Source organism: Balaenoptera borealis (genome assembly GCF_965194805.1).
Source record: "Balaenoptera borealis genome assembly, chromosome: 19".
Lineage (NCBI taxonomy): Eukaryota > Metazoa > Chordata > Mammalia > Artiodactyla > Balaenopteridae > Balaenoptera > Balaenoptera borealis.
The window spans coordinates 65,319,601-65,342,935 of NC_138878.1; the positions used below are offsets into that span (position 1 = coordinate 65,319,601).

Here is a 23,335-nt window from a genome sequence, read left to right on the forward strand (position 1 = left end):
AATAACCCGCGTGCCAAAGAGACGCATATCGGGGTGGCCAGTTGTGTTCCCCTACAGGCCGTAGGGGAGCCTGACTGAAGTTTGGTCAAGGAGAGAGTCTTGATCAGTATGTATTCTTAAGGGAACTCCCTGGCGGCCCAGTGGTTAGGACTCCAAGCTTTCAATGCCGAGGGCCTAGGTTCAGTCCCTGGTCATAGAACTAAGATCCCACAAGCCTTGGGGCGAGGCCAAAAAACAAAAAAAAAGAATGTACCCTTGAAATGTGATCAAAAGGCACTGAAATGTATGGTCTTCCTTCCCAAAACCCATGATTCCAGTCTAATCATAAGAAAAACAAGAGACCAATCCCAACTGAAGCGCACATTCTACAAAATACCTGACCAGAATGTCTCAAAACTGTCCAGGTTGTCAAAATTAAGGAAAGTCTGAGAAACCCTCACAGCCAAGTGGAGCCCAAGAAAACATGACAACTGTATATAGTATGATGTCCTGGATGGGATCCTGGAACAGAAAAAAGGACATTAGGTTAAAAAAAAAAAAAGAAAAAGAAAAAAACTAAGGAAATCTGAGTAAACTATGAACTGCAGCTAATAATACTAATAATAATATTGGTGACAATTGTAACAAATTTGCCATACTAATGTACTCATCATGTATTTTTAAATTTATTCTTTAAAATATTTTTATTTTATATTGGAGAATAGTTGATTAACAATGTTGTGTTAGTTTCAGGTATACAGCATTTTCAGCAGTTTCAGGTATTATGCATTTACATGTATCTATTCTTTTTCAAATTCTTTTCCCATTTAGGCTATTACAGAGTATTGAGCAGAGTTCCCTGTGCTATAGAGTAGGTCCTTGTTGGACCAATAATGTATTAATGTACAGGGGAAACTGGTCGCAGGTATAATGGGAACTCTGTACTCTTTCCAGTTTTTCTGTAGATCTAAACTTGTTCTAAAATTAAAAGTGTCTTAAAAAAAAAAAAAGTTTATTTAAAAAAACTACTGCAAACGTACGGACACCAAGGGGGGAAAGCGGTGGGGGTTGGGGGGGAGGGGTGGGATGAATTGGGAGATTGGGATTGACATATATACACTAATATGTATAAAATAGATAACTAATAAGAACCTGCTGTATAAATAAATAAATAAAATTCAATTTAAAAATTAAAAAACAAAACCCTACTGTTCTGGCTCGGTAATTTCTTAGAAATCCGAAGAATGAGAGTATGTCCCATCCCCCCAACTCCCCACCCCTGGGGCTTTCATAGTAAATAGAATTAAGTTTGTTTGCCATTATTAACAGATGTATACCTACTCTTTGTGTTCTGGTGATATTCAAAATACTCTCTAAAACAGCTGTCAAATCCCATTCTTTGCACTGAATGAGGGTGTGAATGTCTTTCCCACGGAGAAGGGAGGAATTCTTGCCTCCAAGTCCTCGTTTCCCTTTCAGATCCCCACCCCCACTCCCGCCTCCATTGCCCTTTGCTTTTGCATCAATTTCCCCAGCTCTGACCTCCCATTCTTTCCGTTCACCCCCCAGATCTCATTAGTAATTCAGGAAATAATGACCTTGACCTTGGCCTTGGGCCTGTCTTCCACATGCCCAAGCCCAGTCTTACCAAAGAATTCGACTAAATCATTTCCCCCACCCTTGATATCTGATCACCTCTGATATCTGATCAAGTTCCTCATCCCTTCATTTAATGTCTAAGTCCTTGACCTGCTTTAGTGAGAATCCTATTAGACTCATTAAGTCAGAGTTCCACCTTTGGAACTGTTCTCAGTGATTTTCCATCCACTGACCCCCCTCACTCTACACTCTGGCTGCAAATCCCCATTTCTCCTTGTTACAATTGGAGATGCGCTCCGTCCATCTCCCCTATTGAGAAAGTCTTCACCCTGAAGGAGTTTGCTACAGGCCACCCCCAAACTATGCAGCTCTGGCATACTGACTTTTTTGAGTGAAAGGCACCTGAAACCACAAATACAGGAAAAACACTCTGACCTTCCTTCTTTTTCCTAAAAGAGAAAGGTGAAATTCCCAGATGACAGATGCCATTCTTATTCAGAAGGAAGTCACATTCTTGTCATTAAGGATGAAAAGCTGAGCAAGAACCATGCAAATTTATTTAATACAAGTTGTAAATAGAGTTCTAGACACCTCTCTTATATAACCCAATGTAAAAGCAAGTCGGCTTTATCATATGATATCTCTTGTATGTGGAATCTAAAAAAAATGACACAAATGAACTTATTTACAAAACAAATAGACTCAGACGTAGAAAACAAACTTAGGAGGAAAGGGGGGTAGGGATGGATTGGGAGTTTGGGATTAGCAGATACAAACTACAATATATAAAACAGACAAACAACAAGTTCCTACTGTATAGCACAGGGAACTATATTTGATATTTTGTAATAAACCATAATGAAAAAGAATCTGAAAAAGAATATATAGATATTGGATTGGCCAAAACGTTCGTTTGGTTAGTGAATACAGTGTTCAATAAAATTCTTGGTGAAACTGAAAAATGTGTCTTTTATGTTTCCTTGAAACCAAACGAACTTTTTGGCCAACCCTATATATATAATCACTTTGCTGTACACCTGAAAGTAACACAACATTGTAAATCAACTATACTTTCCAATTTTTAAAAAAGCGATTGTTGATTTAAAAAACAAAAAAAAAAGCAAGTAAGTTTTGCCATCTCCTTGTGTCTTGAGTCCTCGTGAAGGCTCCCGTGTCATGTAAAACGTGTATTAAATAAATTTGCATGGAGCTTGATTCCACAGCATGGGTAATAAAATCGGAACAGAATGATACAGAGTAAATTAGCCTTGGCCTTGTGCAAAGATGACACGCAACATTATGAAGCATTCTGTATTTTTTTTAATGTGTATGTTTTCCTCCTGCTGGTCAAACTTATGTCAATTTAACTCTCAGGAACCGCCAGCAAGAACCTTAAAAGCAGAAAAGTTTGCTTCCCTTACAATCCCTACTGCAATTCCTTACTTTCTTTTTTCTTTCTCACATGGAAATGTTTTTTTTTTTTTTTAACCATCCGTCAATAAAGTAGTGATTTGTAAGGCTGAATTGCTCTTTTGGATAAAAGGAAATAGAGAAGGACAGTCTCTGACATAAAGACAGTGGTACCCAGATATAGAAATAAACCCCTTTCTTCAACCTTCCGAGGGATTTGTTGGATGGGAAAACTGAGGCTGGAGTAGTAAACAGGATGTGAGTGGCATGATTAAAACATATATGTACTGAATGATTTATATGTGTGTCCTCAGAGCCCAAGTAGACCCTGGAGCTTGACAGACAATCGGGAAAGTGTATTGAATAATTCAATTAGTTAAGTGGTTCCAAGATTTTACAAGGTGCCTTCAGAAACTCAAAATTAAAACTCATGATTCCGCTCCCACCTAAAGCTGAGGCACATCCATGTTTCCTCATCCATGTGAATCAACAGCCCTTCCAAACACATATTTGCACACTCCTGACACTTGGAATCTCATCTTTCATACCTTCCTCTCTCTTATCTATCATGTACGTTCCATCACCAATATTATTAAGAATGGCCATCCTGGACTTCCCTGGTGGCGCAGTGGTTAAAAATCCACCTGCCAATGCCGGGGACACTGGTTCGTGCCGTGGTCCAGGAAGATCCCACATACCACGGAGCAACTAAGCCCTTGCACCACAACTACTGAGCCTGCGCTCCAGAGTGCACGAGCCACAACACAACTACTGAGCCCACGTGCCACAACTACTGAAGCCTGCGCGCCTAGAGCCCATGCTCTGCAACAAGAGAAGCCACTGCAATGAGAAGCCCATGCACCGCAATGAAGAGTAGCCCCCGCTGGCCACAACTAGAGAAAGGCTGTGCGCAGCAACGAAGACCCAATGCAGCCAAAAATAAATAAATAAATTTATTTAAAAGAAGGAATGGCCATCCTCGAAAAGCTTGAATGCAGGTGGTAGGTCAGGCAAAAAAACCACAAACTCGCATTTTTTAACTGGATTTCTTATCCACACAATGTACCAAACCCTGAAGGAGATACAAGATAACCAAGGAGAAAACCAGGACAGAGCTCACAAAGATGCCTGAGAAAATATTCCCAAAGAGAGCTGTGTCACTCCAAGGCCACTCTACCCCAAACACTCTGCAACTGTGATCAACCTCTGAAATGCCTCCCAAAGGCTTCTGCTTGGTTCACAATGGGTGTTACTAAAAGTAGAGGTTTGCTTTTGTTTTTCTTTCTTTCCTTTTTTTAAAAAATTCATCTTTTTATAAACTAATTTATTTACTGATTTATTTTTGGCTGCGCTGGCTCTTTGTTGCTGCGCGCGGGCTTCCTCTAGTTGTGGCGAGCAAGGGTTATTCTTCGTTGCGGTGCGCGGGCTTCTCATTGCGGTGGCTTCTCTTGTTGCGGAGCACGGGCTCTAGGCGTGTGGGCTTGCATAGTTGTGGCCCTGAGCCACCAGGGAAGTCCTGCTTTTGTTTTTCAAATGTAAAATTATCATAACACAGATACACATTCACGGGGATTCTCTCTAGGTTTCTAGTGTTCTCCCAGACTTGAAAATTTTTTTTTTCACTTGACAGATTCATTTATTGTGTGAACATCTGATTCATTTATTGTGTGAATGTCTGTGATGGACCAGGCACTGGCACACACAGCCCTGAACAAAACAGAAAATGTCGTTTCTTCACCAAGCTTGCATTCTAGTTGTGGAGACAGATGATAAAGAAATAAGCAAATGAGCTTATAATGTCAGCTTGCTGTACATATTAAGTATAAAGACACAGCTTGGAGGTAAATATCATGAATTGCTATTTTAGAAAAGCTGGTTGGAGGAGGTGTCCATGAGGAGGCATGATTTGATCGACAGCCTTGCATGAAATCAGGGAAGTAAGCAATTAAATAGCTGGAAAATTCCGGACAAGTAGACCCACTGCATCATCGCAACATTCACAATCTTGCTCTATGTCTTTTCCATAGCCTGTGATGTTCTAACATAACTGCTTACTTTATTGGTTTATTAAGTTCATTGTCAACTCTCTTCGCTGTTAGAATGTAAACTCCACGTGGGTCAGGATTTTCTTTCTTTTTTAGATACCATTTTATCCCCAGCACTTAGGACTGAGGATTTAGGACTAAGGATTTAGGACTAAGGACAGCACATTTTAGGTGCTCAAAGTATATTAAATGATGCCTATTAAATCTCAGAGGTGTCAGACACACACGTAAGCAAAGTAGGCACCCAAGAGAAGCATTGCATCTAGTCTGGAAACAGTCCTTCTTCCATCCCCCCACTTTTTCTCCTTAACCCCATCACAAAGCAGTAACTTTAGATTAAATGGTAGGAATCCTTTTCATAAATAGGATTATCACCCATTCACCTCCAGGCTGTAGATCAATGTTGAGGAAAGAATGCTGTGGGTAAAAGGATTTTAAAAACTGTTGAGGGTCTTAAAAAACAACAACAAAAAAACCCGTATTCTGATTGGTATGGAGACCAGACAGATAAAGCTAAGAATTGGGTGGGGAGGGTGTAGAGTCCAGGTGATTGTAATGACAACGAGGTCTAGTGATTTGCAGATGAAGACCTTCCAATTCAGCAGGAAGAATTTCTGATTTAGTCCCAACCTCCATTTAGTCCCAACTTCCCCTAGCCACATCAGGCTATCAAATCTCAGTTCTTAAGTCTTTGGAATTTCTGAATCCAAAAAAATAAAAAAATTAAAAAAAAAAAAGCAGCTCATTAAAGAGGAAAGATATTAATTTGATAATTAATGTTAATTAATAGTTAACAAATCAATTATACATCAATAAAGCTGGGGGAAAATTGTAAAAAGCACCTAATAAAGATTAAAACTTGAGGTTTTAATTGGCATATTAAATTACCAAAATTGCAAAGGCTATTGGACCAAGCAAATATGTAATTGTCAACTCAGAGGAATAAAAGTCATCTTACAACCATCTCACCACAAATGTTAGGAATCACTAGGAAAATATCAAATAGGGTCTTTTACATTAAATTTACTTAAAATCAACTTTGAATGTAAGTCTTTGTTTAATGTTCCTTAAATTCAATTGCATTAAAAGAGTTTTTTACCCTTAAAAACAAATGCTCCATGCACCTTTACTAATGTGCCAGTTCCGGGGCTGGTTTGGGGGTGGGGGACCAGGTGAATAAGACAAACCATTGTCCCCCGGGAGCTGAGCTCAAAAGACAAATAACTGTGACAAATAATTGAACTGGTAGGTTAGTTATTAGACTAACAGAAATGTTAAGCCCATGAAACGTGAAAGACACGTAGGGGTCAGTCCTGAATGTACTCCATGAGGGTGAAGGGCAAGAAGAGAAAGCTGCCCATGGCTGACAAAATGGCATACACACAAAATAAGGTGACGGGTAGGAACTTGCTGGGGATGTATGAGAGGTCCAGGTGGGATGGGAGAGGAGTGGACAGGTTAGATCTGACTCTGAATGGGCTCAGCAGATGCCAGGTCAGAAGTAGTGGTCACCCCCAGCAACCTTGACCAGGACCAAAGCAAGAACTTCTAAACCTGGGTTCAATTCCATTTACTTCTGGCCATGTTTTCTTGGGCAAATCACTTCATTTCAGTACTTCCAAATGCAGAGAATATTTGGAGGGTTAACACGGATTTGTAGAAGACATCAGAAACAAATGTCTCCACTCCTATCAAAGTTGCTCTCAAAAATGCTCATTTTAGAGAATTCCCTGTCGGTCCAGTGGTTAGGAATGGGTACTTTCACCGCCTTGGGCCCAGGTTTAATCCCTGGTCGGGGAACTAAGATCCCGCAAGCCAAGCTGCGTGGCCAAAAAAAAATGCTCATTGCAAAAGAAAAAACGAAAATTTAAAAGAGAAAAAAAGGAAAATTAAAAAAATGCTCATTCTAACACAGCATTGTAAATCAACTATACTCCAATAAAAATTTTTTAAAATAAAAAATAAAAAACCAAAAAACTTTAAATAATAAAAAATGCTCATTATAGCACTATTGATAAATTATTCTAAATCTATAAAAATTGAAAATATCTAAAATTACGGAATTAATGAAATTACGGCAAAAGCATACTCTGTATTGCCATTCAAGCATTAAAGCACATTTATTTATTTTTCTACTATTTTATTTATACATTTTCTGTAGTTCATCCAACCATCCTTAGCAAGTCCCATGGACTTGTTACTCCTTATCCAAGATTTGTTACAGGGAGAATAATAATAAGACCTCGAAAATATGCATCAGTTTAGTAAAATTGTGCACATTTTTAAAAGATACTGAAAACATTTTGAGAAATTTTATTCCAATATTCATGGTTGCTAAAACCTATTTTAAATACTTTTTAATAGGCTATTGGATTTAAAGAGCACAGAAGTGATCCCCACGTCAATGTTTATATGAATATGCAGAGATTCAGATGAAATAATATGAACAGCAATTAGATGTGTGCTTGTTTGTTGTTTTTTTTCTGTCCATCACCCTACCTCTACCTAGATCATAGTTTCTCAGCTTCAGCGCTATTCACATCTTGGGCGGGGACAATTCTTTATTATGAGGGCCTGTACACTGTAGGATGTTTGCCAAGATCCCTGGTATTACCCACTATAGGCTGGCCGTACTCCACTCCTCACCCCAGTTGTGACAACCAAAAATGTCTCCAGACATTGCCAAATGTCCCCTGGGGAGGAAAAAAGTCACCCTCAGTTGAAAACCACTGTTCTAGACTATAAAATCCATGGTCTTATTCACCTCAATCACCCCCAAAACTAGCAAAAGGCCTGGTGTATTTTATCTGCTCAATAAATATGACAAATCAATATTCTATGTAAATAGTTGTTGAATGAATAACTGAGACCCCAGGAGGTAGAATGTCATTCTCCTGGGTACTTCTATCCTTTTTTTTTCGCCAGTTTGTTTACAACAATAGTTTGTTCTGGTGCGATAAACAATAAAGGAGTCAACAGTTTAACAAAAAAAAAAAAAAAAAAAAAAAAAGAGGGTGGGTCTGACCCAGAAGGAGGCTGGGTGGGTGTGGGTGGAGACCGGTGGAGGGGAGTGGTCTTCCCCTCAAAGTCTGGGTCGTTGGCTTATATAAGAGCCCAGGAGCGCCCAGCTCTCACCTGAAGAGAAAAGCAGCGTGACTCAGCGTCTTGTAAGTATCGCCTGCACTTTATTTCACCTTTACTTCTCCATCCTCCCCTCCGTCCAGGAAGCCATTTTCTTTAACTTTTTATCCTTTGGGGACTTGCCTTCCCTTGTGCATTCTGAAATTCGATTGGGATGCTCGTCCCCTCCTTTCACCCTAAGTTCCCTTTCCTCTCAAGCCTGAACCCTATGTGTGCCCTTCCCTCCTTCGGCCTTTGGGTCCAGAAGGTATATGTGTGGGCGTAGTGTGGTCTATGACTTGGGATATCTACACTGGAGAGGTTCGGTCTTAACTCATTGCGGAGCAATATAAGGCAGGTTCTGTAAGTCTCTCGTCTTTTTTACCTGTGGCTTGGGGTGTGTGTATTCGGTGTGTTAAGTAACAACACTTGGTTAACAGGCTCAAAATGGAGCCCCTTAAGGTAAGCCCATCTCACCAACCCGAAACTGTTGCATGCGCTGAATGCTCATTAATTGAATTTTGACTTGTGTTAATTGCGTGCGGAGGGGATGCAATGAGCTTGATCTCCAAGGTCAGATTTTCTTATCTTAACTTTACCTCTTTTCATTTTCCAGATCTGGGGATCAAGGTGGGGTTCATCTTAGTCCTTTGCAGGCGTTCCCTGTCTGGTAAGTCCTTCAGTTGGTGATGTCCCTTATGGAACTTCTCGGCCTGTGGTACTCAAACTGTGGGGGCACTTTCTGTTCTACGAAGGGAAGTGCCGCCATCTTTTGAGTGTTACCGATTGAGAAAGTAGCTTCCGGGACTTCCTTGGGGGTCCAGTGGTTAAGGCGGCGCTTCCACTGCAGGGGGCGTGGCGCTTCCACTGCAGGGGGCGTGGCTTCCACCCCTGGTTGGGAAATAGGTTCCCGCATGCCACGCGGCGGGACTAAAGGTAGCTTCCATTTGACATAGTACGGTGGTCCTTGACAAGCCTTTTGAACTCCTGGACTGGGTTTATTGGGCTGAGCAGACTTCAGGCTACCTCTGGCCAAAGGTTTTTTTGGGATTGCTCGGCTCAAGACCAGTCTGTCCTGTTCTGGGTATGGTCAGACTGTCTTCTGCTGGTAACTCCTATGGGAAGGGTATTAACCGCTGGGATTCTGGTGTCCATTGGGAAATTAGTGTCTTAGAATACAGTAAATGCCTTATTACTCTTTCAGGTACCCATCTGAATTTAGGTAACACTTCGGGAATGGTCACCCCACCGGTATGTGCTTGCTAGTGGCGGAGGGGGAATAAAAATTAGCAGCGAAATACCAATACCACCTAGAAACATAATCATTCTCCAAGTAATGGTATGCAGGTAATAGTTCCTAGGCTTTTAACATCTTGAGACCAGTGACCTTTAAGGCATGTGTAAAAGTCTAGGCGCTTTCTAGAACCAGGTTCATAGGGTCAAGAGATTCTTCGGTGTTTTCTCCAGGAACAAGTGCCAACAACTCAGACCGTGATACTCAAAATGGGGGTGCTTGCCGTTTTGTACGACTGGAAAGTGCTCCCATTTCGAGTGTCCCTGTTTGGGAAATGCATCTTAGAAACTTTTGCGTAGAAATCAGCGATTTTTAGAAGATGGCTGCTCTCATCTGCCGATGCTGGCCTTCAGCTGCAACATTTCCAGCCTCCAGCCAACCCTGCTCACCTCAGACTGGCCCCCAATCTGAATTGGCTCTGGCCAGGCCATCCTGTCAATGAAGGCAGTGGTTTTTGTATACTGACAGACTCCCTCGGTTTGTCTCAAGTCTGAAGTCAAGGGGAGACTCTGTCAGCAACCAAAGACCTCTGTTCAGTCTTGAATGGCGGGGCGGGTTTGTCCTCCAGTTCCAGGGCTTGTTCTATACTTGGTGCTCCTAAGGGTATAGTCATACCCCTTCGATTGTGTAGTTGGTGAATATATTGTGCAGTGTTCAATAACATCCGCAGCCTTAAAGCTGTTTGCCCATTTTGTCTTTAAAGATCTGAACAAACGGCTAGCGAACTCTTGGTGAAATTTAAATGTTAATAAAACTGTATACCCATATTGTGTGTGCATTTGCCTATTTTTCCAGTAATTCCAAATCCCCCAGTTTCTGCAAGTTAGGGGGTCCTTGGGGGTGGTGGTGAAGTGGGTGGGCCCAGTGGTGTGCCTCGTGAACATTGCTTGCCCTTTAAGCAGCAAAAGAGGAAAAGCTTGTTTCCCTTAGGGTTTTAGTGCCCTTTATCAGAATTAGCCAAATGGAGAGGGTTTGGGCTTAGTAAATTAAGGCCTAGAGGGAATTCCCTCGTTAGGCCTTCATTGCGGGAGGGTGTGGTTTCAATCCATGGGTGGGGAATTAATCCCACAGGCCCTTCAGGTGCAGCAAAAAAATGAAGGCCTTGAGTTCCCTACCTTTATGGAGACACCTGCCATATTCTCCATATTCCTAAGTTTTTTCCAAGTTTTGGTTAATAGCACTTAGGACATAAAATACCCTTCAGAATACTAAAAAGGGAATTTGTAGCTTTCTCATCAGCTCTACACAGGTTGTCAAGAGAAAAGCTATGAAAGGTGTAAGTTGGCCAACATCGGGTTGGCCAAAAAGTTCGGGTTCTTGTAACAAAAGCCCAAACTTTGGCCAACCCAATATTAAGAGTTGATTGTATTAAATGCAAATTAAGAAATTGCTCAAGTTCAAATGGCTGAACTAGGGTCTCAGAATCAATGGGCTAGCAGTCTGCCAAGACCCTTAAACTACAGGTAAATATGAAGTCCTGTTCAAGGAGGACTGTCCTTAGAATTTGAGGATGCAGCTTCGTGTTTTGCTTGGTGATTGGGTAATTCTAAAACTCTTGAAATATAGTTGATAGAATTACAGGTGTACAGAAATAAGTGATTCATAATTTATATAGGTTATACTCCCATTTATAGTTAAAAATTCCAGCTATTGCAATTGGGACATCCCACCTCTTGACAGGCTGTTTCCCAGTAGCCCTCCCCAAACCATTCCAGCTACTGGACCTTGAGTGACCAGTAATTAAACACATGTCCTGGGAGTTCTGTGTTGCTAGTTGAATACTATGAACATAAAACCAGAAAGCCCATACCTTGAGGTCAAGGCGTACTCAACGTTCACACCCACAGATTACATTAGCCTTCAGCTTTATGACACAGCCTAGGGATTGGGTTAAAGTGGGACGGGTTACCCTTAGTTCAGTCAGCCTTAAAAGTCTGGTCATGATCGAATAGAGCTTGTTTCAGAAGCTGCTTTTAAGGGAGATCTGAGGCCAGGCTAAGCTAAGGATTTAATAATTTAAGGGTTTATAGGGTTCAGCAGCTTAATGAGTATTTCAAGGGACAGTTTTATGTGAGTGGCCAGAACATTTATTGATGGCCACAGGAATGTCGCCTTCAGAGTCTGGGTTTTTCAACCTTTCCTAGGTTACAAAGTCACTAAGTCTTATGTACAAATTTCCTCTGCTTCCTAGTAAATTCTGGTCTTTCCAGACATCTTCAGCATGGCATGCTCATGGCATCCTGGTGAAGTTTGCCAATGATCATTGGCATAGTCTGAAGTTTCCTAGCTCAAGTCCCCAATAATGAAATTGTGGCTGATTTCATGTTTTCATCCAAAGCCTGGTGTAGGTCATTGGCCAGCCTGCAGGTGTCCAACCATAGTTCTGTTAGCTCCAGTCAGGACAGAATCATGGTGCAAACCAAGATTGCAAGGGTTGTTGGCATGACAATCTAAGATACACCATCCTCCCAAACTGCCTGATATCTTCACTGCACCAATCCTCTCTGAGAATAAGGCTTCTCAACTTTGGCATAGTTGACATTGAAGCCAAGTACTGTTGTTGCAGGAAGGGGGACCCTTTCCAGGGCCCGAGAGCGGGCTCTTGTCTAACACTCGGTGACGAGTTGTCCCAGGAGACACGGGCTGACAAAGCAAAAGACTTGGGAAGGGGCGCCCAAGCAGAGAGCAGCAGGGTGAGGTGACCCAGGAGAACTGCTCTGCCACGTGGCTTGCAGTCTCAGGGTTTATGGTAATGAAGTCACTTTACGGCTTGTCTCTGGCCAATCATCTTGCTTGGCCCATAGTCTGACTCAGGGTCCTCCCTGGTCGTGCGTGCATCTCTCAGCCAAGATGGATTCAGTGAGAAGTCTCTGGAAGGCTGGTCATCTCCTCCCTCTTTTGTTTTTGTTTTTCTTTTTAATTTATTTTATTTATTTTTGGCTGCATTGGGTCTTCGTTGCTGCGCGGGCTTTCTCTAGTTGCAGTGAGCGGGGGCTACTCTTCGTTGCTGTGCGCAGGCTTCTCACTGCGGTGGCTTCTCTTGTTGCGGAGCACGGGCTCTAGGCGCGCGGGCTTGGTTGCTCTGCGGCATGTGGGATCTTCCCGGAGCAGGGCTCGAACCCGTGTCCTCTGCATTGGCAGGCGGATTCTTAACCACTGAGCCACCAGGGAAGGCCCTCCTCCCTCTTTTGGCCCCTCCCGAATTCTCCTGCTTAGTTTACCAGATTCCTTACCGGGACCTCCTGTTGTGAGAAAACTCAGGCAAGCAGGCCTGGCCAAGGCGGAGGCGGCGGTGGGGGGGGTTTCGGTCAACAGTTCCCTAACGCTTTGCTATGGGAGGCTGTCTTGTGTATTATAGGATGTTTAGCAGGACCCCTGGCCTCTACCCACAAGACGCCAGTAGCTCCCCAACCCCAGTATCCTCTGACACTGCCAGGTATTCTGCGGGGCGGGGGGTGGGGGTGGGGGGCGGCGGAGGTTGGAGAGGAAACATCACCTTCAGTTTAGAGTTTCTGCTCTAGAATGATTTGGGCCCTGCCCTAAATTCTCTCCAAAGCACCAACTCCCAAAACTACAATTCCAAGCTCTGTCCCACGATGATTACATAGACCCCAAGCAGCAAGGATTATCCTGCAGAGGAGTTTGTCTCTTGAGGAAGTAAAGAACCGGCTCGTTGTTGATTCTCGGGTTCTGGGATGATCCTCTTCTGTCCTGACTTCAAGAGAAGAACCAGCAGCTGGAACCATTCAGCAGCCAATGTCCAAGTAAGGTTTCGTTAGGCGAAGAGCTGCCAAACTTCTGCGGGTCATTTTATTCAGGTCCATTCCAAATAGCCTGAGGACACAGAGTGGGAAATAGTCCAGGCCACTATTGTGGCATTCAGATGATATATCAAACCTATCATGCATGCATCCTGCCCTGTTAAAATACATAATTCCATTAACTAGTTCTTCATTTGAAACCAAATCCTATTGGGAAATAGGCTTACTCTGAGCTACACACCATTTTAAATCCCAAACCTGTGTTAACTCATTTAATTTGTACTAATCTTATGAAGAAGCAGCTATTTTCATTTTACAGACAGGGATACTGAGGTGCCAAGAGGTGGACTAATTTACAAAAATACATCACAAAACTGGTAAGTGATGGAATTAGAATTTGAGGCCAGGCAGAGTAATTCCAGATTCTCATTAAGGTACAATGGCCTCACTTGTCAGATTAGGTAATTACCCAAGGTTAAATTACCCAAGGTCACACCACCAGTAAAAGGTATGAGTGTCTCCCAAGAGGCAAAGTAAGGCCTCTGTATTTTGCACAAATTGCATACACAAGTGGACAAATGAACTATTTGCAAATTTTCCAGATTATTTGTTTATCCAAAGGGAGGGTTTCAGTGATTGACTTTTACTTCTAACTCCAAGCCCTGTATCCTGTCTCCTCCAGAACCAGGGACCATCTCTCACCAGAGGACTCGAAGTTTGCAGCCCCGATGACTCAGCCTCTTGCATAGCAGCCTGACACCTGTGTTCCCCAGGGCGTTGTTGGTAAGATAAAGCTCTGTTAGGGTCTGGTTGACCCCCAGGGTGGAAGAGATATCCTCACAAGCTTTGGCTGTGACGCCACAGCTGTCCAGCCTGTGGAAGATAGGAAGTGGTTGAAGCCACGTCGGCAGTTATGTTGGAAAGTCTCATCTTCATAGGGAATCAGGATGATGTTTTTAGGGATCAGTTTAAGAAAAAGGAGAGGGACTTCCCTGGTGGCGCAGTGGTTAAGAATCCGCCTGCTAATGCAGGGGACACGGGTTCGAGCCCCAGTCCAGGAAGATCCCACATGCCGCGGAGCAACTAAGCCCGTGCGCCACAACTGCCAAGCCTGTGCTCTAGAGCCCGCGAGCCACAACTACTGAACCCGCGTGCCACAACTACTGAAGCCTGTGTGCCTAGAGCCCGTGCTCCACAAGAGGAGCCACCGTAATGAGAAGCCCACACACTGCAACGAAGAGTAGCCCCCGCTCTCCGCAACTAGAGAAAGCCCGTGCACAGCAATGAAGACCCAATGCAGCCAAAAATAAATAAATAAGAATATACGTCACAACACTGCACACAATTATAGGGACAGAGTTCCTGGATGAATCAATAACATTTGATTTATGCAAATGATGGCGTATAGGTCAGTTTGAAGGACTCAATTAGATATGCTTATACCAATATGAACAGATATTCAGTGTATGAAGGTAAGTGGGAAAAAACCAGAAGCTGATGAGATGCATTATTTAGATAAAATGAAGACAAGAGTGTCTACGGATGAGATCTGGGGAGGGCAAGGAAGGAGGCAAAAATAAAACAAAGGCACATGTGGGTCCATAGTGATATGGTGGTACCAGGTGAGGATTATGAACCTTCTAATTACGTGTATCTGCAGCTCAAAAAGGAAATGTTTAAAGGATGCAGTAGAGAGAAAGGTGTGAAGATGGGGCACAGATTTATCCTAATTCTCTAAACACAATAGAAGCCAAGGTATGACTCAATGTCTCAAAAGAAAAAAAAAAAAAAAAAAAATATATATATATATATATATATATATATATATATTCCAAAGCAAATGACATCAGATAATCAATGATGCTACCATAGGACCAAAAAAAAAAATTTAAAAAGCACTCTCCCTTGGGACTACAAAGAAAAAGAATTTTCTGGGAATTGACAGCCTTGCTGCATTTTCTTTTCTTTCTTTTTTTTGTATAATTTTATTTTGTTTATTTGTTTTTGGCTGTGTTGGGTCTTCACTGCTGCACGTAGGCTTTCTCTAGTAGCGAGCGGGGGCTACTCTTCGTTGAGGTGCGCAGGCTTCTCATTGCAGTGGCTTCTCTTGCAGAGCACAGGCTCTTTGTGGAACACGGGCTCTAGGCACGTGGGCTTCAGTAGTTGTGGCTTGTGGGCTCTAGAGCGCAGGGTCAGTAGTTGTGGCACACAGGCTTAGTTGCTCCGCAGCATGTGGGATCTTCCCGGCCCAGGGATCAGCCCCGTGTTCCCTGCATAGGCAGGCAGATTCTTAACCACTGCACCACCAGGGAAGTCCCCTTGCTGCGTTTTATTTTTGTTCATTTGTTTTTTCATCTGTTCCCTCATTTGAAAGTATATGTATTTCTAAGCTCCTCTGAGCCAGGTCTTATACTAGCCGTTGGAACACAGAGTTGCCCAGCTCCTGCACTTCCTGCACTTCTGGAATACTACACACACACATACAAATTACAATAAGTGATGCTGAGGAGAATAATAAGGTCAAATAAGATCCTAAAACTAGACCTTATCTAGGGGTTAGAGGAGGTATCCATGAAGAAGCATTCGTTTTGAGTCCTAACAGATGAAACAGGTGTTATCAGGGTAAAAAAAAAAAGCAGAAATCAGAGCAGAAGTACATTCCAGGAAGAAAGAACTGCTTGTGCAAAGGCCCTGTGGCAGAAAAACCTTTCAACGGGGGCTGATGTAGCAAGAGGTTAGGAGAAGAGGGGAGGGAGATGGCCCCACTGAGCCCAGACAGGAGGGCAGGGATTGTGAATTTGGACTCTTAGGGTGGTGAGTAAAGCGGGACTCACCAGAGGGTCTGGAGTTTGCACTGGGGTTGCCTGAGGCCCTCACACAGCTGCAGCACCCCAGGGTCCCCCAGGTCATTCAGGCTTAAGTCCAGCTGCATGAGGCTCTGGTTCACACTGAAGGTGGATGCCAGGTCTTCGCAGGCAGCAGCAGTGAGGTGGCAAATCTTCAACCTGCAGGAAATCCAATTCAACATCTATTATGGAGTTCCATTTCCTATACAATGCTAATTTTATCCTCCCTGCCCCCAATCTTTTTTTAAAAAATTTTATTGAGGTATAGTTGATTTACAATGTTGTGTTAATTTCTGTGGTACAGCAAAGTGACTCAGTTATACATATATATATATTCTTTTTCATATTCTTTTCTATTATAGTTTCTTACAAGGTATTGAATATAGTTCCCTGTGCTAAACAGTAGGACCTTGTGGTTTCTCCATCCTGTATAGAATAGTTTCCATCTGCTAACCCCAAACTCCCAATCCTTCCCTCCCCCACCCCACTTCCGCCTTGGCAACCACAAGTCTGTTCTCAACTGTGAATTTGTTTTTGTTTCATAGATACGTTCGTGTCATATTTTTTAAAAATTTTTATTAGATTATAGTTGCTTCACAATGTTGCATTAGTTTCTACTGTACAGGAAAGTGAATCAGCTATATGTATACATATATCCCCTCTTTTTTGGATTTCCTTCCCATTTAGGTCACCACAGAGCACTGAGTAGAGTTCCCTGTGCTCTACAGTAGGTTCTCATTAGTTATCTATTTTATACATAGTATCAATAGTGTATATATGTCAATCCCCATCTCCCAATTCATCCACCCCCCCCCCCACCTTTCCCCCTTGGTATCCATACGTTTGTTCTCTATGTCTGTGTCTTTATTTCTACCTTCTAAATAAGATCATCTATACCAATTTTTTTCAGATTCCACATATATGCGTTAATGTACGAAATCTGTTTTTCTCTTTCTGACTTACTTCACTCTGTATGACAGTCTCTAGATCTACCCACGTCTCTACAAATGACCCAATTTCATTCATTTTTATGGCTGAGAAATATTCCATTGTATATATGTACCACATCTTCTTTATCCATTCCTCTGTTGATGGACATTTAGGTTGTTTCCATGTCCTGGCTATTGTGTGTTGTATTTTAGATTCCACATATAAGTGACATCATATGGTATTTGTCTTTCTCTTTCTGACTTACTTTGCTTAGTATGATCATCTCTATGTCCATCCATGTTGCTGCAAATGCCTGCCCTCAATCCTAAAAGTAATGTTTCCAAATAAATAACTTGTTTGAAAAATGGCCAAAGGCTTGAATAGACATTTCTCCAAAGACATATAAATGGCCACAAACACACAAAAAGGTGCTCAATATTACTAATGACTAGGAAAATGCAAATCAAAAACACAGTGAGATACCACCTCATACCCACTGGGATGGCTATTATCCAAAAAAGAGAAAATAACAAGTGTTGGCGAGGATGTGGAGAAATTGAAAACTTCGTGCACCGTTGGTGGGAATGTAAAATGATTTGGCCACTGTGGAAAACAATACGGTGGTTCCTCAAAAAATTAAAAATAAGCATATGATCTATCAATTCCACTTCTGGTTATATACCTAAAAGAATTGAAAGCAGGGGCTCAAAGAAATATTTGTACACTAATGTTCATAGCATTATTCCAAAGAGCCAAAAGGTGGAAGCAACCCAAGTGTCCATTAATGGATGAATGAATGGACAAACAAAATGTATTATACACATAGAAAACATTATATATATATACACACACATATACCTACAAAATGGAATAATAGTCAGCCTTAAGAAGGAAGGAAATTCTGTCACATGCTACAACATGGATGAACCTTGAAAATACCATGTTAAGTGAAATGAGCCAGTCACAAAAAAGACAACTACTTTGTGATTCTACCTATATGAGGTCCCTAGAGCAATCAGATGCACAGAGACAGAGGGTAGAACTCACCACAAGATGCGCAGCCTGGGTGCCGCAAACCTTGACACAAGAGCCTCAGACCCGAATCCTCCAGGGCATTTCCTGTCAGGTCCAACTCCACCAGATGTCGACTGGTGCTGAGCACGGAGGCAATCTCCTGGCAAGCCCCAGCCTCCAGCTGACACGTCCTCAACCTTGGGAGGAAAGAGATGTTGCTTTTCTGTATCCTGATGGCTCCTGTCCTGGTGCATTTAATCACCTAACGTGCGTCTACAATTCTCGCTAAAGTTAGAGATAAACAGGACTTAAGTCATTTCCAGCGAGGAGAATCCTCTCTAATAAGACAAACAAGTGAGTAATCATAATCCAATGTAGGTGGTGCCGTGGAGGTAGTATACATAGCACGATAATTCAGAGCAGAGTCTCTAGGGCTCAACAACCTGTGTTTGCATCCATCCACACCCCCTAACCCTGTGACCTCGAGCGAGTTGGGTTTTCTTAGCTGCGCTGTGCGGCTTGTGGGATCTTAGTTCCCTGACCAGGGATTGAACCCAGGCCCTCAGCAGCGAGAGTGCAGAGTCCTAACCACTGGACCACCATGGAATTCTCTCAAGTGAGTTTTAATCAGGTATCAGTTTTCTGTTACATGTGCTGCCATGTCTCAGGTTCACTGACTCTAAAATAAGGATAATAACAGCGCCTGCCTCAGAGGGTCGTTGTGAGGATTATATAATTTATTACACAGAGAGAGGGTGTAGAACAAGCCTGACAGATGGTCAGTGCACCATCAACATGAGCTGTTTGTTAAAACCATCCTGGTGGAGGGACGACCTAACCCATCTTTGACAAATGGTGTACAGTGAGGGAAGGCTCTCTGGGAGAATTTGAACTGGTTCTCCAAGGCTAAGTAGAAGTTCATCTGGAGGAATAGGATAGGAGAGGTTGAGAGATAATAGAAAAAATATGTTTTGGTCTCTGCTCTGGTCCCTGGCACAGAGCTGCTAAATCCCTGATTTCCTAAGTGATTAAAAAAAAACAAAAACAAACAAAAAACTTGGAGAATCTTTTGTTTTACTGAGTTGACTCTGGGTGGGCTCCTGGATGGGGGATGGTCACCAGAAAGACCAAGCCATGATTAAAAGTTTGGAATTTTCAGCCCTGCCCCCACCCCAACCCTTTTCCAAAGAGTGGAGAAGGGTGGAAATGGAGTTATTATACTATTTGATCATGCCTATGTGAGGAAACCTCCATAAAAATCCCACTAGCACAGGGTTCAGAGAGCTCCCGGGTTGGCAAACACATCCATGTACTAAGAGGGTGATGGACCCAAACTTGGCAGAGACTGAAACTCCCAAACTTGGGACCTTCCCCAGACCTATGTATCTGTTCATCTGTATCTTTTATCACATCCTTTAATAAACAAGTAAATGTAAGTGCTTTCCCTGACATCTGTGAGCCGCTCTAGCAAATTAATAGAACCCAGGGGGGCGGGTTGTGGGAACCTTTGATTTACAGCTGATGGGTCAGTGGCACAGGTGACAACCTGGATTTGCTATTGGCGTCTGAAGTGGGGGTGCTGGGCGGGGGAAGTCTCCAGGGACTGAGCCCTTAACCTTGGGATCTGACGCTATCTCCAGGTAGGTCGTGTTAGAATCGAGTTGAACTGCAGGACACCCAACTGGTGTCACAGAGTTCCTTGGTGTGGGGAAAACCCCCCACACAGAAGTGTCAGAAGTGGAGTGTTCTTATGAGTAGTAGCAAAGACACACAGGCGGGAAACTGGGTGGTTTTACTAAAACAGCAGCATTGCAGAAAAAGGGAATTGCACAACTAAAGGATCTTTGCATGGGGAGCTCTGGGGTTCTGACTACTCAGTATGCAGTCAATAAATAGGGTGTGGGTTCTGGGTGGGCAGGTGGCTTCAGGAACTCCTCACCATGTGGAAATGGGTGGGGTCAGAAGAGGTCAGAAAGAGGTCCTCCAAAGTGTAAAGGGTCTAAGGCACGGGTCTCAGGTCACCGGTCTAAAGGCAGCCCTAATTCAAGGTAGGGGTTTGGGGGTCAGCATTTGGGGAGATACTTCAAGCCCTGGGGGACGACAAGCTTGTCCCAGGAGATCATGAAAATTAAGGACTTGTTCCAGGGGATGGAGACTCACTGCACCATCTGTAGCGTGCACTTGGGATGCCGGAGCCCCTCGCAAAGCAGCTTCATGCCTGGCAGCCCAAGGCCGTTGCCGCTCAGGTCCATTCTTAGTAGATGCTTATTGGCTATCAGAGCAGTGGTAAGGTCCTGGCAGGCAGAGCTGGAAACCCGGCACCTCTTCAACCTGGGATGGAAAGAAGAAGAAAAGAGCCAGGTGACTTCCTTTGTCGTTGTTTTGTAAAATCTGTCCCTGTCCTTTCTCTCCCCTCTTTTTTTGATCTATACCTATATTCCCCCCTTTTCTAAAATCAAAGAAAGGAGATTAGTGGTTGCCAGGGGCTGAGGGGAGGGAAATCAAAGGAGTGACTGCTAACGGGTGTGGTGTCTCTTTCTGGTGTGATGCAAATGATCTGGAATTAGATAGGGGTGATGTTTACACCATCTGGCGAATATACTAAAAAAAAAATCACTGAGTTGTCTGGTGTGTGAAGTGTATGTAGCTCAATAAAAAAAAATAAAAGAAACAAGAATAATATATTTTGGCACTTTGCAGTCAAGGAAATGCTTTCACAGAGGTTGCCTTTATGAGAGGAATTCAAGACCCCTTGCATTCACTTTTCTTTTTTAACTGAAGTATAGTTGATTGACAATGTTGTGTTAATTGCTGGTGTACAGCAGAGTGATTCAGTTATAGATAGATAGATGATAGATAGATAGATGATAGATACATAGATAAATAGATAGATGATAGAGAGATAGATGATAGATAGATAGATATAGATAGATAGATATAGGTATAGAAATAGATATAGATTTTTTCAGATTCTTTTCTTTTATAGGTTATTACAAAATACTGTGTATAGTTCCCTGTGCTCTACAGTAGATCCTTGTTGGTTATCTGTTTTGTAAATAGTGGTGTGTATATGTTAGTCCCAAACTCCTAATTTATCCCTCCCCTCCATTCACTCTTCTCCACTTCTTTTCTCCATCACTACCAGAAGGTAAATAAGTTAAAATGAGGTCATTAGGGTGGACCCTAGTCCAATATGACTGGTGTCCTTACAAGAAGAGGAAATTTGGACACAGACACACACAGAGGAAAGACCATGTGAGGACACAGTGAGAAGATGGCCATCTGCAAGCCAAGAAGAGAGACCTCAGAAGAAACCAACCCTGCTGACACCTTGATCTCGGGCTTCCAGCCTCCAGAACTGTGAGAAAATAAAAGTCCATTGTTTAAGTCACCCAGCCTGTGGCACTTTGCTATGGGAGCCCAAGCAGACTAACACATCATCCTACGTTCTTGCTTTAAGCAGCTGAGTTGGGAGTTTTTTTGGTTGTTGTTTTTTTTTTGTTTTTGGCCACACCATGCAGCTTGCAGGATCTTAGTTCCCCAACCAGGGATTGAACCTGTGCCCCCTGCAGTGGTAGCTGGGAGTCTTAACCACTGGACCGCCAGGGAGGTCCCGCCCTATGTTCTTTCTGACTGAGCCCTGTGAGACAGAGCTTCACCAGAAGCCCACAGACCGGCCTAGACTCACCTCAGGTTCTGAAGTTTGCAGCCGGGGTGTCTGAGTCCTGACACAGCAGCTTCGCCCCCTGGATCCCCAGGGCATTGTTGTACAAAGCCAGCTCCACCAGGTTGGGATTGGTGCTTAGGGCAGCAGTGAGCTGTTTGCTGTAGGCATCTGGCAAAATATTCCTCTCGGGTCTGCATGAAGGAAAGATAGGACAGTCGCTTCACCAAGATGATGTTTGGCCCTTGTATGTCACTTCACAATTTCTGAAGCATTTTGTCATCTTTATTTTTTTAATTTATATTAATTAATTAATTTATTTTTGGCTGCGTTGTGTCTTCATTGCTGCGTGTGGGGTTTCTGTAGTTGTGGCGAGCAGGGGCTACTCTTCGTTGCGGTGTGCAGGCTTCTCATTGTGGTGGCTTCTCTTGTTGCGGAGCACGGGCTCTAGACACCTGGGCTTCAGTAGTTGTGGCATGCAGGATCAGTAGTTGTGGCATGCAGGATCAGTAGTTGTGGCTCGCGGGCTCTAGAGTGCAGGCTCAGTAGTTGCGTTGCATGGGCTTAGTTGCTCCTCGGCATGTGGGATCCTCCCGGACCAGGGCTCACAACCGTGTCCCCTGCATTGGCAGGCAGATTCTTAACCACTGTGCCACCAGGGAAGCCCTACAACCTGCTTTTGTAAATAAAGTTTTATTGGAACCCAACCATGCCCATTCGTGTATGTATTTTCTACATTGCTTTCTGTTACAGTGGCAGAGTTGAGTTGTTGCAACGCAGAGCATCTGTCCAGCCCACAAAGCTGAAAACATTTACAGGAAAAAGTTTGCCAACCTCCTTACTATAGGATGAATGCCCAGTTCCTCCAACAAATCATTGGCATGAAAAAAAAAAAATAAGTGAGAATGAAACTACTCTAAAAAAAAAGAGATTAGGAGACACATCAAGAAAATGTACTCGGGCTTCCCTGGTGGCGAAGTGGTTAAGAATCCCCCTGACAATGCAGGGTTCAAGCCCTGGTCCAGGAAGATCCCACATGACGCGGAGCAACTAAGCCCGTGAGCCACAACTACTGAAGCCCACGTGCCTAGAGCCTATGCTCGGCAACAATAGAAGCCACCACAATGAGAAGCCCGTGCACTGCAACGAAGAGTATCTCCCGCTCGCCTCAACTAGAGAAAGCCCACGCACAGCAACGAAGACCCAACGCAGCCAAAAAAAAAAAAAAAAAAACCTAATCTCCAACATGATGGTACGAGGAGGTGGGCTTTTGGGAGGTGTTTAGGTCATGAGGGTGGAGCCCTCAGGAATGGGGTGAGTGCCCTTATAAAGAGGCCCCAGAGCTGGCCTGTTCCTTCCACCATGTGAGGACACAGCAAGAAGGGAGCTGTCTCCAACCTGGAAGAAGACCTTCACCAGAACCTTACCTTGCTGGCACCCTGATCTTGGACTTCTCAGCCTCCAGAACTGTGAGGAATCAATTTCTGTTATTTCTAAGCTCCACAGTCTGTGGTCTTAGATTATAGCAGCCGGAACAAACTGAGTCAGTCAGCATTCCTTTCATGCTTGCTGTTATCACATTTACTGTCCTAGGATCCATACTCAAACTCCCTCCTAGTAGTAATCAGAATTTTTGTGCTTGCAAAAGATAGAAACCCTAAGTCAATGCGGCT

General features: G+C 43.2%; 1 protein-coding gene across 1 annotated transcript; it reads right to left on the minus strand.

Moving 5' to 3' along the window:
• Positions 1-12,937: 12,937 nt before the first annotated feature.
• On the minus strand, positions 12,938-22,910 carry NLRP12 (NLR family pyrin domain containing 12; the record flags this gene model as incomplete). The annotated part of the gene is given in 8 exon segments (XM_082370201.1): positions 12,938-13,281; positions 13,911-14,081; positions 16,043-16,213; positions 18,010-18,195; positions 20,159-20,329; positions 21,687-21,726; positions 21,729-21,856; positions 22,897-22,910. Coding segments are annotated over 8 exon segments (969 nt in total). The 3' UTR covers positions 12,938-13,193.
• Positions 22,911-23,335: the final 425 nt, after the last annotated feature.